Genomic DNA, 17,142 nt, shown 5'->3' on the forward strand with positions numbered 1-17,142 from the left:
AGAGCAAATAATTTATGTATTGCCTTGGTGTAAGTGCTGTTTTTTGGAGTGTGCTAACAGCTGGAGCAACTGGAGCAATAATTCTACCTATCTTTAAACCATGATATTCCCTTACTGAACCAAAAAAGGCATGAAAAGCATAAAGTTATGTCAGGTCTCTCCAATCGAGATATGCCTTCCTAAAGGTAGTTGGAGTACAAAACAAAATACTATAAAGTTAAATTCAACATAACCTCAAACGTGTATGTAAAACGAAATAATGCACAATCTGGAAACAATTATGTGTTGGTAAATTTTTCACCTAGCCCCTATACAATCAAAACCCTAAGTAGACATTCGTCACGAATGTAAACGAGTGTGAAGACAGTCGTCACTTTAGTGTCCCCTTTTGCAAGCGAGAGCGGAGACAATCGTCTCTTGTCTGAATATAACTTTTTTTGACATAATAACTGATGTAGGGTATTATATGAAGGCCATGTCTCTTTTTTCCAGTAGATTCCTGTCTAGAACCTATACCATTTATCATTATATATAATCACCCCTTTTCCGCATTTCTATTACGTTTCCACATTCAGTTAGGCAAAGTTGGACGATGTGTATTCCAACAAAAACAAAACGAAATCGTAGGAAAAAAAGCATTTTCATCTTATTTCAGTGCTTTTCGTTTGTGTGTAAACTGCATTATTATCGTAACTATTATGGAGCTTCGAATCAAAATTCAGAATACCAAAAATTGCCAAACGGAGAAAATTTCGATTCGAATTGAAATGGAGAATAGGGGTGGATTTCTAAAGCAATTTTTATACCCTACACCACTTTTATGGGGAGGGTATATTGGGTTTATGCTGATGTTTGTAACATACAAAAATATTCGTCCTATACCCACCTTAAAGTATACCAATCTGCTTAGAATCATTTTCTGAGTCGACTAAGCTATGTCCGTCCGTCCGTCTGGCTGGCTGGCTGTAAACCTTGTGCGCAAGGTACAGGCCGCAATTTTCAAGATAATTGGATTTAGCACACACGCTTCTCTTGGCCCAAGGACGAAGCCTATTGAAAATGGTTAAAATCAGTCCATTATTTCGACTAGCCCCCATACAACCGTACCCCCCAAATAGGACCTTTTGGCTTATAATTAATTTAAATGATCTATTATGTTAACAAAAGTCGACAAAACTTAGTTCTTTAGAACTTTAAATGACACTAGCGATTTTTGTAATGATCGGGCTTCATTTGACCCTATCCCCATACAAACTCCCCTTCAGAAAATTACTTAAAGGTCAAAATTCACTTACAAACACTAATAACACTTTTAAATTCTACATAAATAATATTGAAGAAGACTTAACTCCCCCTACCAACATTTTTAAGGATAGGACCATATTTTGCCCTACTCCCCTTTGAGCCCTCTTAAAAAAATCTTTTTTTTTTGCCAAAAAGAAGTAAAAATATTCCGAAATAAAGTTAAAAAAAACAAACCAAATGCTTTATTTTTTTAAATAAACCCCATTTTTAACATACATACTGACTGGTGTAGGATATCATATGGTCGGCTATACATTCATACTTGTTTTTATTTGATCATTATAAAAATGCAAAATTAAAACAAAATTCCTTTTATAGTCGAGGTCATATTTTTAGCATACAACTCTCGGTATATTTAATTAAAGTTTCTATAATAGATTTATGTTTTACATTTGAATACATTCACTACGTTTTGTTTTTATTATTAAAATTATAGTTAATTAGTCCTATACTTGAGTAAAACTAAAAGAAATTAAACTTAAAAAAAATTTATAGTAAAATTTGTCTAAATGATTTTTATACTAATTTTAAAACACACATTCATACATACTTAGATATTTTGTACAAAACTTATTTAATAAGATGATAATAATTTAAAAAAATATGAAATATTATCATTGAAATTAATGTTGTTGAATTGTATATGTATGTACGTATGTTAAATATATTAAATAATAGTATTATATAGTTAATATTACAATGTTTATGCAAAAAGTCATTTAAACATACAAATGTGGGTGGGTTTTGGTGGTTTAAATGAACAATTATTTTAAGAACGAAATTATGAACACAATTCAAATAAAACCATAAAATGTCAGATGATTGTCTTTGGCTTAAAGCAGTTTTTTTAATATAAAAAAAATAAAAAAACATTTGATAAGAAACTAATTTTATAATTAAACGATATAATAACTTAACTATAAGAAAAACTAATTTTTAGACCTCAGTATACACTTGCACTAAATTCTATTTGTTATTGTTGTTAATTTTTTAAACATTCTACTCTCTATTGGCCTACTTAATGCTCAAGTCCTGATGAGATATTATGTACAGTGAAGCAACTAAATTTTTTGCCTACCATTTTTTTTAAGAGAATTAAAATTTTTATTCATAAATAAAATTGGAAAAAATATGTAAAAAGTAAATTTATGTTTTCCAATTAAAAATAGAGATTGTGTAAAATGGGAAAACCAAGAAAAAAATATTAAAATACAAATTTTTGGTGCATTTGTTGTTGCATATTATTATTCTTCATCAGAATTTGCATGTCAAAAAAGTATTTTGCACATTGAGAATTTCGGTTAATTTCGTTGGGTTTTTTTTTAAATTCTGTTTTAATTCCTTTTTGGAATTTATTGTTTTATTGTTAAAAGGACGAATGTTAAGTATTTTTCAATCGTAATTTGCAAAAATCATATCCTCATTGTGTAAAAATGTAATGTTATTTGCCTTAAAAAAGGATAATAATGAGACAATTTCGATATAAAAAATTAGTTTAGATTTCTAGAACAAGTGTAAATCAATGAAATATAATTATGAAATGTTTAATCAATAACATTAAAAAATATAAAATAGAGTAATTGATGAAATGATCCATAGAATTATTAGAAAAAACGCACTGAGTGGTGCTTCAAAGGAAGGCGACTTGTATTCATGGAAAACCATTGGACTCCTGATTTATCTACTCCAAAATCCATATACGAACTAGGAGGAACACTATGTTTTAATTTAGACCTCTAAACAGACCTTAGGATGCTTGGAACCAATGTAAAGTAAACTGTCGTGTAGTACAGGAAAAATACCTACTTTAGATATTTTAAAATATAAGTGGTTATCATACCCCAAAGGTCAATAAAAGCAATATTTTTCAGCTAATACATACACTTATAAATATTTAGAACCCAAATCAAGAATAACTATCCAGATCACCTAATATGCCTACTGTATCTTATTCATAAAATAAAGCATTTAAAATATGAGGTTGAAAATCAGGATCTTATCATGTAATAGTTCTATAGTGATATATGATGATGTCCCCATACTTAGAGTGGCTAGAATGTTACTTAGTGTTAGATTTATTGAATAAGAATCAATATTCTACAATTCTACATAAAATTTACACAGTACTCCCCAAATAGATAAGGTTTCCGTAATGTAGTTTTTGTTTATCAATACAAAATGACCAGATTATTTTTGTTATAATATATATATTTATACCTCACTAAAAATTTTTTCTAGATCCATATCCATTGATTATCTAATATATCATGTATTCAATTCAAGATTACTTATTATTTTCGAAATTTAATCAAAGAAACGATAGATTTCATATTCATAGTCAAATATTGATAAATTCTTGTATGTCTATAGGATAATAAATCAGTTAAGAAATGTCCAAGAAATATCGTTCCACTACTAAAATATTTAAAAAATGTTATTCTAATATATAGAAGTAATAAAAATATTAAATTTTATAAAATAATGCAGCAATATTGAAAATAACAAAAAAAACCCTAAAAAAGCAAAATACTTTATTGACCTAAAAAATTAACAATACATTCTCATTTTATCAAAAATTTCGTTAAATAATAACACGATTTTAGATTTAATGGTCGAAAATTAAAATATAAGATATTCTTTTAAAAAAAAATACAACAAACAAATAGTTTTATTTTGCTGTAAATAACTGTTCAGATAAAGATTTTTTCTTAAAATTTATAAAATTTTACATAGGCAAATTACTTAATTGATTCACTGTATATGCAAATGTTAAAGGGTTATTAAAAATTTCAGGATTATTTTTGTTGTTGTTGTAGCAAAATTAGTTTTTATGTATGCAAATGTGTGTATTTTTTTTTTTTTTTTTGTAAATAGTTTATTCGTTGAGAAAGTAACTATTGTTAAGACTTAATTTCTACTGAATTTCGTTTTCAACATTTATATTCGAATATGTGTACTGTTATATGTATGTAAACGCCATATTTAAATGAGCTTTTGTTATTTTTTGTTAAATTTAAAATATTTTCCAAATTTTCGCTGTGTGTACTGAAATATTTTCTTTATTTTTTATATACCCTTTTTTGTTATGGTCAGATCATGGATTTAGGTGGGATTTAGTGTTTTCCTTTTTTTGACGTTTTTATAATTGTTTTTGTGTGAGAATGGTGTAGAGGAGAAAGAGTTCTACTAAAATGATTTCTTTATTTTATAATGTACATATTCTCTTAGACATATTTAATTCACTAAAAAAATTTTGTTAATTTATATTTAAGATTTTAAAATAAGATATTGATACTTTAGGTACTTAGTTAATAGATTCATTTTTCTTTTTTTTAATTTTTTATGTTCGTTAAACAACAAGTGATTTTTTGTTTTCTTTGTTAACTTAGGCCAAGTTTTAATAAAAACTAAATAACAATAAAATGTTCAAAAACAAAATATATATATAAAAATTTTCGATTTCGGAAAATACATAAAATAATATGCAATACTGTTACGGATTCAACTACTATATGAGAAAAAGGGAGAGGCAAAGGTATAAGAAAATGGTTTGCATACATGATTAGAAAAGTATATAAAGAAAGAAAGTAAGAAAAAAATAAATAATCTACTATCTAAATCTGCATATGGCTAATAATTTTCTTTTAATTTGAATGTTAACTGCCTTAGCAGGCTGTTTTTTTTTGTTTTGTTTTCATTAATTATTAATTATAATGAGCTAAAAATTTAAAATTTGTCACAGATTTTACATTGTTTCTTCAGTAGTAATTAAAGCATCTTCTTCCGTAGTCATTTCACCATTTGCACAATCCTTAATTGGACTGGCTGACTTTGAGTTGGCATTTGTTTTAATATTCAATAGAGGAGTTTTAATATCTGCATCTGTTTCATCGAGTTTAAGATGTACTTCACTCTCTAGTGTAGGATTGACAATATTGCCAATCATGCCCTGCTGTATGGGTATATCATCTGTACGATTGGGAGCAGCATTAGGAGTTACAGGAGTATCAGTTTCATTAGCATTATACTCAACTTGATGTTCAGTTGTTTTCTTATCAGACTTACCCTAGATAAAGGCAAAAGTTCATATATAAATAATTATTATTTAAAATTTAAAAAAAACCTATCAAACTTACTCTTAAATAATAGGTCATTAATTGTCCCTTTCCTTTGACGCTCACCAAACCCCTTTGCAAAAAGGAATAACCAAATTCTTGTAAGATATTACACGTTTCCTCAGTGACCTATAATGTATCAGTAGCTTAGTTTAATGAGTTATTTGTTTTTTATATAAAATTACTTGTATAGCTCCTGCTTTTCCTGTGCTTTCCATTCTAGACGCCACATTTACCGTATTTCCCCATATATCATAATGTGGCTTTCTGGCACCTATAACACCTGCTGTTATGGGTCCATGATTTACTCCCATTTTCAGAACGAAATGATTAAATGACTGTTCATTTATGTCCTGTAATGTCTTCTTTAACTCTAAAGCAAACTCCACCAATAAAGCCAAATGGGCCCATCTTTTGGTTATAGGATCGCCTGGCTTAATATCACGATTTAAATTAATACCACTAGCTGCCATATAAGTGGAACCTATAGTTTTTATCTTAATAATATCCTGGAATTGTGGAAGTTCCAAAAGCTAAGGGATTTAAAACCAATTACGTATGTTATAAAATATTTAAGCTTTACATTACATATTTCTGTAACAAAAACTTACTGCATCAAAATCGGATATAACTTCATTGAGAAATCGTAAACATTCTAAACCTTGATTATTAACAGTTTCCTCAGAATAAAAATCTGCAACAAGTCAATTTGTTAAGAAACTCTACGCTTATTTAAAGGTATTACTATATACCTGAAAAATTTGGCATGCTGGCAAATAATACTCCCACTTCTGCATAACTTTGTGAGTAGAGATCATCATGGGAACGTTTTGTATTCTTCATAAAATGTTCGGCTACATGTACGGGCAGAACATTATAAACTAATGCCTCATTACGTTTGCGCATATCATCAGCCCGTTCTTTTTGCTCGGTAACCAATAATTTCCATTTAAATATGACACGATCTTCACGATCCATCTGTAATATAAAGAGTATTAACGAATATATTAAATGGAAGTAAATGCAAACAACAAGTACTAACATGTCGGGCCCAAAAAGCCAAGGATACGGTTATAAATACCAAAGCAGCAGACATAATATGACTGGTTGATACAATTCTGCAGTATTAAAAGAATTTTATTTTATTAATAATAATATTTTAAAAACAATTTGTAAAATTCAATAGAGGATGTTTGAAGATTTAAGATCAAAAATCCTTATTTGAATATGAAATTAACAAATATGTATAAAGTTTCTAGACTTGTGAAAGCTAAGAAAACTACATTCCCACGACAGCTGGATCCCCGCTTCGGAACGGCCCGATTGCTGCAACAGCTGTATCAACCGGAAGTTTTTTCCCTAGGGAAGAACATCCAATTACAGCCAACCTGTTACAACAACAACACTGATTTTTGACATATATGTAGTACAGATTTTAGTTAAGTCCATAGTTTTAGATATTATAACAGTTTTATTTACTGTTCTTTAAATCATTCTTTAGTCTTAAACATAGCATTGCATTGCCTATAAATAACACTATAGATCAGTCTATAGTTTTAACTTTAGATCAATATATAAATCACTATAGATAAGTCTATAGTTTTAACTATATATCAAACTATATTTCTATATTTAGATTAATATACATATAATCTTATCTACAGATCAATCTAAAGTCTACACTATAGATCAAGTTTATACTATAAATCAGTATAAAGTATTACCTATTGATATATTAATAGTCTTGACTACGGATCAGTTATGGTCTTCACTTGACAAAAGATCAGTCTATAGCCTTAAATATTGATCAGCCAATGGTACTGATCAATGTATAAGCTAAACATAAGATAAGTCTATTGACATCAACATGGATTAGACTATTGTAATCTTAACTACAGATCAATCTAAAGTCTATACTATGGATCAAGTATATACTATAAATCAGCATAAAGTATTGCCTATTGAACTGTTAATAGTCTTTACAATAGATCAGTTATAGTCTTCACTTGACAAAAGATCAGCCCTAAATATAGATCAGTCTATGGTATTGACTATAGATCAGTGTATAAGCTAAACATAAGTCTATATACATCAATATAGATAAGTTTATTGTATTGACTATTGATAGATGTTAATTACTTATTAGTCCACCGCCTTGATTTTTGTTTATATTTCTGTCATTTAAGGCATATTTTCCCTGAAACAAATAATTTGTGTACAAAGGTACTTTTTTAATATCCTATAACTCATTGTTATTTACAAATTTATGAATTATTGAAAATATTGCAAGAAAACCATCCATAGGTTTTTAAGGCAGTCGGCCAATGACCGACTCAATTGGGTTCTACTGGTCCTGCTGTATTAATCCTTACTTCCTAATAAAAAAATTAGATTATTTGTAAAATTTGTAATACTGTAATTTCCATGACAAATTTGCAATTTTAGACTAGTTTAAATGATAAAACACAAACGTTAACTGAATTTTTAGTTCTTTTTTTAACCCATGATATGTAATAAAAAAATTTACTACCTGTAATATTATTAATTTATACATGCCACAGTGTGTATATACATACTACATCCATACGCACATAACTTGTTAATGAGTAATTTTTAAAATATAGTGTGTATACTTACGGATTGAAGGCCAAATCATCTTCCAATGCATATAAATCGTTAAGGACATAAATATTAAAATACCAGTGTAAACCTGTGCAAACAGGAAAACAAAAAATTTTCGTTTGAGTTAAATTTTCTAGGAATCTATCATAAGGATTTTTAAATATATAAAATTTTTTTACCTGTTATTAGAGTCAGTAAGAGAATTTTTACAAAATGTGTTAGCTGTGCAATTACAGTTGTGGCAATTAGTATTAAAACACAAAAATTGCTTAAATAGGAGGGATACATAACATTATCCAAAGGATCGGGTGTAGCATCAATCATGGGTTCGGCCACCAGAAAATCTTCCTCACTTTGGGTTTTATTAAAAACACTCTCACTCACAATATGTTCAGATTTTATATAGGCAACAAAGAAATACTTTTAAAAGAAAATATTAATAAGAATTATTAGAATATGGTTTTATGTATTTTAAATAAATCTATTTACCTCATCGATTACATTACTTAGGCCTATGGTAAGGACAATAATAATGGCGGTCAGTTCTCTTACACAAGTAAAATCATTGTAACGTTTACTAATGCTGACAAAGAAATCCGGCAAATATTTGGGAAAACTTTCTGCTATACTTATAAAAACTAACATGAATATTGGTACTAAAGGGGCGGCTATATTAACAAAATGTAAGGGTGATCTAAAATTGCATGGAAATTTAACATAATTAAATGATAAAAATTTTTGTAGATATTTTTTTGTATTATCTGTACCTGGGTAATATTAAAAATGAATAAACAATATCCATAGATTGTACTATTAAAGCAGATATAAGTGGTAATGAAGAGAAAGGCTCCCGATAGGCTGTATAGTCTTCTTCAAATTCTTTAAGTTTAAACTTCAACAAACAATCGGTATCTTGATCAATGTGTCTGAAATAGAATCAAACTGTTTTAAAAAGTTCCTTTAAGTTTGCTAGCATTAAGCTTACGCATAATAGTCACGATCTCGTAAAACATTACGTAGTTCCTCTTTAAATAAGGTGGCTTTATCGCAAACTTCTTCCGTTTCCGCTTGTGTATTATTAATTTTATCCTCTTGACTTTCAGCCAATAGTTCCTCATCCAAAGTATCGTCATTGTCATCGTTGTTGCCGTTCTGTGTTTCGTTGATTTTCTTGGCATTGGGGGAGGCAAACTGTAAGAGAGAGTGGTATGCGGTTAAAAAATAAATAAATAAATGAATAAATGCAAAAGTATGTACAATATAACATTAAATATGTAGTGAGTGATATGAAAACATGTCAGTCAGTCTTTCTTTTTATATTTCATTTGTTTCATTGTTTCTCTGACTGTCTGCTGTTTCTTCTTCTGCCAAGGAAGAAATCATTGAAAGTTTATTATTTTCTGTATGTCATATTATGTATTATTCTTATTATTTGTAGAGTGTTTTTTATTTGTAGATAGTATATGTATGTGTGTTTTAAATATTTCTTCCATTTGCAACCATAACACTTACAGGCTTCAGAACTTTTTTTATAAAATAAGTTTTGAGGCCAGCTATACGTAAGGCTTCCTCACGTTTCTCTCCATATGCTGGTTCCACTTCAAATTCTCCACTTAAATACGCCAAAGTTTTGTCAGATATATGAACACGACTAAAAATAGAAGAAAAGGGTTGGAAAATAAGCAAGATATTTAATTAATTAAAAAAAATTTACTGCATTTCATAAATTTGTTTGTTATTTATTATTATTATTCAATTAATTTAGTGCCAAATCGAATTGAAATGAAATAAAGGAAAATGTTTTAGGTCCTTAACAGTATTGTTCATAACATAGTAATTTTGCTTAAAAATTAATCAAATTTCCACAAATCTCCATTCTTTTTGTTATTTCTATCTATGAATTTCGGGTTTCTTACTCCTCAGTTAAACTATTCTTAACTTGCTGTTAGATTAAACTCGGAACAAATTTAGGCGGACTTTAACCGATGATTGTGTTTTTCAGTTTTAGATTTAAGCTCAGTTAACTTTGTTAGTATTGCCAACTTTTCACTCAAAAACATAAACAATGAACAGCTGTCTTTGCAAACAAAACTTTTGTAAAATGGAAAATTTTGGAAAAATGTTAAATAAACATTTAAAACAATAATAAATAAAACAAAACAAATCAGAAAATTGCAACTTTAACTTTACTGATAACTGAAAAACACGAAACATATATTAAATCAGGTTTAACCAAAGAATGAAGATTATCTTTAACAAAAAAACTCGCCCTTAGTTATACAATATATAATAGCGTCAAAACATTGTAAATTGTTCAATGTTATAAATACTATTTTAAAAAATATTTTCCGAAAGCATAAAATACATAGTTTAACTGCTTGTTTTCAAACATAAAACCTAATTACTATCTTAACTTACCCCGCCTTTCCGCTTGATTCCATTTTATTAGCTAATTCAACATCCTTTGAATATACATCAAATTGCCACTGACGTTGTCCCAATATTCCGGCTAAAACAGCACCCGTATGTATACCAACTCGCATGTCAACAGGTGAATTGGCCTTTTGCTGCACATATCTGTTGTGGGCAAAGAAACCAAGAAAAAAATAAACATAAAACAAAATTTAATACAAGACCATAAAATATGGGCTGTGTTCATTCATTAACAACAAGATACACTCTCCCCCGAAACAACATATTGTCAACATCATCGTCAACACCATTACTTATAAAATTATTTTAGTCGACGTCTCTATATAGTAGACTTACTTTATAGCCTTTACCATCGACAAACCCATGTGTACACAAAGCACAGCATGATCTGGTCGTTCGTCTGGTGCTCCACTAATGCAATAATAACAATCACCTAGAATTTTTATACGTAGTTGTTGATATTTCTAGGACGCGCAACAATAGCAGCACCACGTTAGAAAATGAAAAAAGTGGCAGAGACAAGAAAGAAGAAGAAACAAAAAAGTGTTAACTAAGTGCTGGTAACTGCTTTTTAAATGGCCGTTCAATTATAGCCTTTGTCATTGTCGCCTGTTAAATGTTTGCAACATAAAATGTAAAATAAAAAATTACGACAGTAAAATAAGAAGAACACAAAATAGTATGCAAATAAACAAATAAAAAAGGATTACTCGTTAAAGGTGTATACGTAATGTGACCAGATATAATGAACTAAAACTGAACTAGAACTGAACTAGAACTGAACTAGAACTGAACTAGAACTGATCTAGAATTGAACTAGAACTGAACTAGAACTGAACTAGAACTGAACTAGAACTGAACTAGAACTGAATTAGAACTGAACTACAACTGAATTAGAACTGAACTAGAACTGAACTAGAACTGAACTACAATTGAACTAGAACTGAACTTGAACTGAACTAGAACTTAACTAGAACTGAACTATAACGGAACTAGAACTGAACTAGAACTGACCTAGAACTGACCTAGAACTGAACTAGAACTGAACTAGAACTGAACTTGAACTGAACTTGAACTGAACTTGAACTGAACTAGAACTGAACTAAACTAGACCTGAACTAGAACTGAACTTGAACTAGAACTGAATAGAAATATAACCGATTTACAAATGAACTAAAACAGAATGTGGCATGAACTAGAACTAAAAAATTAAAAACATTTACAAAAGGATTAAAAGTTGGTCACATTAATCATAACCCTGATTGGTGGTTTTAATACAATACATATTACTATTACAAGTATATAATAATAAAACGTAAAGGTTAATCAAATCACAATAAAACGAAACGAAATGGAATAAAATAAACCAACCAGGCAGGTAGTCAGTCAACCACATAAATATTAAATCAACAAAAGTTAAATAAAATAAAAACAAATTAATTTTGTTTGGTATAAAACAACATATCACTTTTATAAGGATAAATAAAATTGAAGACCATAAACATACATACAAGCGATGTACATTGTACATATGAATACATACATTTGTGCATATGTATGTAGAAGTGTATAAAAATAAAGTAAATGGAAACCTTACAATTTCAATCAAATTTACCTCTGCTAATCTATCAAAACGGGCAAATAACTCATTTAACATCTTAACCAAGTCCTGAGCACTGTATGTAGATGATATGGCGGTAAACCCAACTATATCTGCATATAAAATACTAAAGGAAATAAAATAATTAAAATTATATTTAATTTATTAAAAAAAAACAAAATTACCTAACATTCTCATGACGACTCATGTAGATTTTTTTAAAGGGTTCAGAACTCGTTGAACCCAAATCCTGACGCATTTTTTCGGCCACATGCTTTGGCAATACCGACAATAGCAAACGTTCTTGTTCTGCTGATTGATCTTCGATAATCATTTTCACCTCTAGACTTTTTTTGGCCTCCAAAAATGCCCGTCTTTGTTTGGCAGCATTCATGTCATAGTACAACAGACCAATAATTAAAGCCGCCGAAACCAAAACCATGTTTGCCAGCAACTTTAAATGCAAATTAATTTAAATTGTTTTTCGTATTAAGTGAAAATAAGCACGACATTTTTATTTTGGAAAAAAACTAAGAAAAATTATAAATTACCATTTCGTTGAACATGGGATCATCACGTGACGACAAATAGATGAGGGCATAATAACCGAAAAAGGTTATAAAACACATAAAACATCCAGTGTAGTATAAAGGAACGGGTAAACTTACTGGTACCAGAAAATTAAATAAAATGGCCCATCCCAAGAGTTCTCTACATCATACGCAGGAGGAATTTTTTGAATTGTAAACAAAATATTGGAAAAATAGTATAAAATTACCGTGTTAGCTTAAATATGTTTACATTTTTAAACACACAATTTTTGACAAACAAACCTTGCGGATATTGGTACTTGTTGGACGAATGAATATGTTATAAAATGTAATATAAAACATGTCCATATAACTATTGGAGCACTGCTTATTAAGATGGCTATATAAAAGGGCCTTTTTAATTTGAATCTCTCATATTTACTGGCCGCAAACATAAGCAACCAACTGCTAACTGCTATTATATCGAATATAATGTAACATGCTGGAAAAAAAATTATAAAACACTTTTAATTGAAACTGGAGCAAAAAAAAAACTAATATAAAACAAAAACTAAACTGAACTAGAATTAAACTTGAACAGAACAAGAATTAAACTTGAACTATACAAGAATTGAATTAGAACTAAAATAGAACTCAACTAGAACTGAACTAGAACTGAATTAGAACTGAACTAGAACTGAACTAGAACTGAACTAGAACTGAACTAGAACTGAACTAGAACTGAACTAGAACTGAACTAGAACTGAACTAGAACTGAACTATAACTGAACTAGAACTGAACTAGAACTGAACTAGAACTGAACTAGAACTGAACTAGAACTGAACTAGAACTGAACTAGAACTGAACTAGAGCTGAACTAGAACTGAACTAGAACTGAACTAGAACTGAACTAGAACTGAACTAGAACTGAACTAGAACTGAACTACAACTAAACTAGAACTGAACTACAACTAAACTAGAACTGAACTAGAACTGAACTAGAACTGAACTAGAACTGAACTAGAACTGAACTAGAACTGAACTAGAACTGAATTAGAACTGAACTAGAACTGAACTAGAACTGAACTAGAACTAGAATTGAACTAGAACTGAACTAGAACTGAACTAGAACTGAACTAGAGCTGAATTAGAACTGAACTAGAACTGAACTAGAATTGAACTAGAACTGAACTAGAACGGAACTAGAACGGAACTAGAAGCGTTCTATTATCCGTAAATTTTGTTTTTCGAACAGTTCCTAATAAATTAAATATTATTTATATACAAATGTTTTTTAATTTAAAGGATCCTTAAAAAATATTTACTTACTTCTATTCTGAATCGACTGTTCCGCCGGTATGCCCAGTGTATAAATACTAAAGCACAGATATGCGAGGAGGAACCATTTAAGAGCTTCACGTCTTTGATTGACATAAAATGTTGTAAATAAATTATTTAAAACGGAGTGGGGCAATGTAACGGTGGGTCCTTCCGAGGACTCATTATTTTCGTCTTTAGTTTTTATTTTATTGATGGAAGTTAAGGACGACACACCATTTTCAATATTATTGCAATTGTTTAATTTTGTTTCAGACATAACGCTTTTTTCGTTTTTATTTTTAAATGTTGTAAATTGTTGTTAAACGTATTAGTATTGCTGTTAAGGTTTTTGGTTAACTGTTGTTGTTGCTAATTTGTTGGTGTTACACTTTTTGTTATCCTTTTTTATTTTAAATCACAACCTTTTTCTTTACAATTTTGCGGCATTGTTTATTTTTGTTTTACGAAATTTCCTGTTAATTTGAGAACAAACAACAATAAAGGAGTTTACTTTGTGTGTGATGAGAAGAATAGCGGTTAAACTACGACTAACTGACAGTTATTGTGTGAGAATAACTGTTATGTTTATTAATAAGGCGCGCTTTTTTATTTATGCGTTTATTTTTGTTTTTATTAAAAAGCTTTTCTAGCAAATATAAGGAAGTTTTTACTCAATTAAAGGAAGATTTTTTGTGCTCTTTTACTGTTTAAGCTAGTGCTCATTTAGTATAATCTCTCTCTAACACTCACTGCGTGTAGAAGTTATTACTGTTATAACGGTTTCCTGCCTCATGTTGTTTTTTAACGTTTAATGTCATTTTTGTTATTGTTTTTGCTGTTGTTGTGTTGTATGTATTGTTAATGATTATTTACAACAACTTCAAACAAAAAAAGAGAGCTTTGACTTTGGCACAAAACCATACATTATTTACAATTTAATGTTGCTCAAGGACCTGAATTAAAAGAAACACCAAAATATTCAATAAACCAACAAAATGAATAAAAAAGGATAATGGGGAGTAAAGTTATTTTGTGTGTATGTATGTATGTATGTAGGTGTGAGTGAGTGCGTGTCTATGTGTGTAATTTGTTTTGCTGGTGTGTATGGTTGTGCGTGCTGTCGTTGGTGAAAAAAAGGAAATGTGCACAAGAAATGCATACACACACAAAAATCCTTTAAAAAATTTTATCCTGTGTGTGTGTTTATGTTGTGTATTTTTTGGTTTGGATTTAGTACATTTCTGCCTCAACTGCTCAAGAAACTAATTATTTGTCAAAGTTTGTGATAAAACTGTTAATTAAACTTAAATTTGTTATCGAGTTACGGCCGTTGTTGTACATCTCTTTTCCCTATTTTCGACTAGGAAGCTGGAAATTAATTTTCACAACAACATGGTTGTTTTAAGATTACAACAACAAGTAATATCCTCCATACATCTAATATACATATTTAAAAATTTTGAAATTTTTTTCTTTTAAAAATCAGGGGCTTATTAGCATTTTTCCATTATAAATTTTATTACTTTTTTGTTAAAAAAAAACAGTTGTTAATTTTAAAGATTTGTTTCTAAAAATACACACCATCCTTTATTTAACTGTGTGTATGTGCTGTATATTATATTTTATATTATAAAAATAATTTGTGTATAGTATTTAAAAATATGCATACTTTCTTTTCATTCAATTGTTAATTTAAAGAAAATCTCTTTAATTCTTTTACTTTGAGCATTTTAATAAATATTTTTTTTTTTAATTTTCCACTTTAATTATTTGTTAAAATTTTTTTATTCATTTTTTGTGTGTGATTTTTTTTTTTACTTTTCGTTGTCCGTTTTAATTAGAGTACATATTTTATTAGTTTCCTAAGCTATTGCCAGAAGAAGACTAAAAAAGCTCCTTTGAATACAGCCTTCCGATAAAATAGTCAAAAAGTAAAGCTTTAAGGACATACATTTATTGTTTGAAGCTTTTTTCTCTGCCCCAAGAGAAAAATAAGCTAAACTGCTACATATGGATGGAAATGTGTTGCCAAATAACATGTGTCAAATTGTTGAGATTTGACAGAAATGTCATTGCCATTTACCTTTTTAACTGTTATCTATTATTTACCAAACAACTGTAAATCCCTTGAGAGGTTAGAATGACGGGTTGTGTTGTATAGGAAGATACTTGCATATGTCCGGTATAAACATGAACAATTTTAATAATATGAAAATGTTTACCTGAATTTTAGTTAATTCCTTAAGTTTTTAAAAAGAAATACATTAAGAATGCTGAAATAGACAGCTGCAAGTATTACATACATATGTACATGAACTTTGCTGTGCCTTGTTGTATTTCCTTTCTTTTTGTTTGAAAATCCTTTTTGAAAACCTTTATGTTTTTTATTCGAAATTTTCAGAATATTACAGTAACTGTTACAGCAACGAGATCTGGAAAACTATTTACATAAAGATTTTTTCCAAACCGAAATGTATGTAATACCAAAGCTACTGCCAAAAGGATGAAAATCTGTGATCACTTTTATTTCCTTTCAAAATCGATTTTTTGAGAAAAATATAAAAGTCCATTTTTTGGCTAAACCAAAGGAGCTAGGGCCAAAAGGATGAAAATCTATGATCACTTTTCTTTCCTTCCAAAAATAAATTTTTTGGCTAAACCAGAGGAGCTAGGGCCAAAAGGTTGAAAATCTGTGATTTTATTTCCTTCTAAAAAAAGATTTTTTGACTAAAAACATAAAAGTCCATTTTCTGGCTAAACTAGAGGAGCTAGGGCCAAAAGGATAATAATCTATGATCCCTTTTATTTCCTTTCAAAATCTATTTTTGAGTAAAAACATAAAAGTCCATTTTCTGGCTAAACCAGAAGAGCTAGGGCCAAAAGGATGAAAATCTGCGATCACTTTTATTTCCTTCCAAAAAATCGATTTTTTGAGTGAAAACATAAAAGTCCATTTTTTGGCTAAACTAGAAGAGATACAGCCAAAAGGATAAAAATCTGTGATCACTTTTATTTCCTTCCAAAAATCGATTTTTTGAGTGAAAACATAAATGTCCATTTTCTGGCTAAACTAGAAGAGATACAGCCAAAAGGATAAAAATCTGTGATCACTTTTATTTCCTTCCAAAAATCGATATTTTGAGTGAAAACATAAATGTCCATTTTCTAGCTAAACCAGAGAAGGTCCTATGTAATGCAAGACCATGGCCTAAGATT

General features: G+C 29.2%; 1 protein-coding gene across 3 annotated transcripts; it reads right to left on the reverse strand.

Annotated features, from left to right (window-relative positions):
• Positions 1-4,061: 4,061 nt before the first annotated feature.
• LOC111674541 (adenylate cyclase type 3) lies at positions 4,062-16,117 on the reverse strand. 3 transcript variants are annotated; one of them, XM_046949375.1, is made up of 20 exons: positions 15,596-16,117; positions 13,936-14,879; positions 12,909-13,107; positions 12,627-12,786; positions 12,261-12,529; positions 12,091-12,202; positions 10,812-10,939; positions 10,461-10,619; positions 9,555-9,693; positions 9,028-9,233; positions 8,810-8,968; positions 8,532-8,736; positions 8,222-8,462; positions 8,058-8,130; positions 6,463-6,538; positions 6,173-6,398; positions 6,032-6,114; positions 5,606-5,953; positions 5,443-5,549; positions 4,062-5,276 (listed from the first exon to the last, which is right to left on the reverse strand). In XM_046949375.1, exons 2-20 carry the CDS (start codon positions 14,201-14,203, stop codon positions 5,051-5,053), a joined length of 3,384 nt encoding a protein of 1,127 aa, XP_046805331.1. In that variant the 5' UTR covers positions 14,204-14,879; positions 15,596-16,117; the 3' UTR covers positions 4,062-5,050. The 3 variants fall into 3 exon arrangements, with proteins under 3 accessions (XP_046805331.1, XP_046805329.1, XP_046805324.1); XM_046949373.1 differs by having other exon boundaries at positions 4,062-5,371; positions 5,442-5,549; positions 13,936-14,399; positions 15,596-16,116; XM_046949368.1 differs by having other exon boundaries at positions 4,062-5,371; positions 5,442-5,549; positions 15,596-16,116.
• Between the last annotated feature and the right edge of the window lie 1,025 nt (positions 16,118-17,142).

The sequence above is a fragment of the Lucilia cuprina genome, chromosome 2 (assembly GCF_022045245.1).
Source record: "Lucilia cuprina isolate Lc7/37 chromosome 2, ASM2204524v1, whole genome shotgun sequence".
Classification (NCBI taxonomy): domain Eukaryota; kingdom Metazoa; phylum Arthropoda; class Insecta; order Diptera; family Calliphoridae; genus Lucilia; species Lucilia cuprina.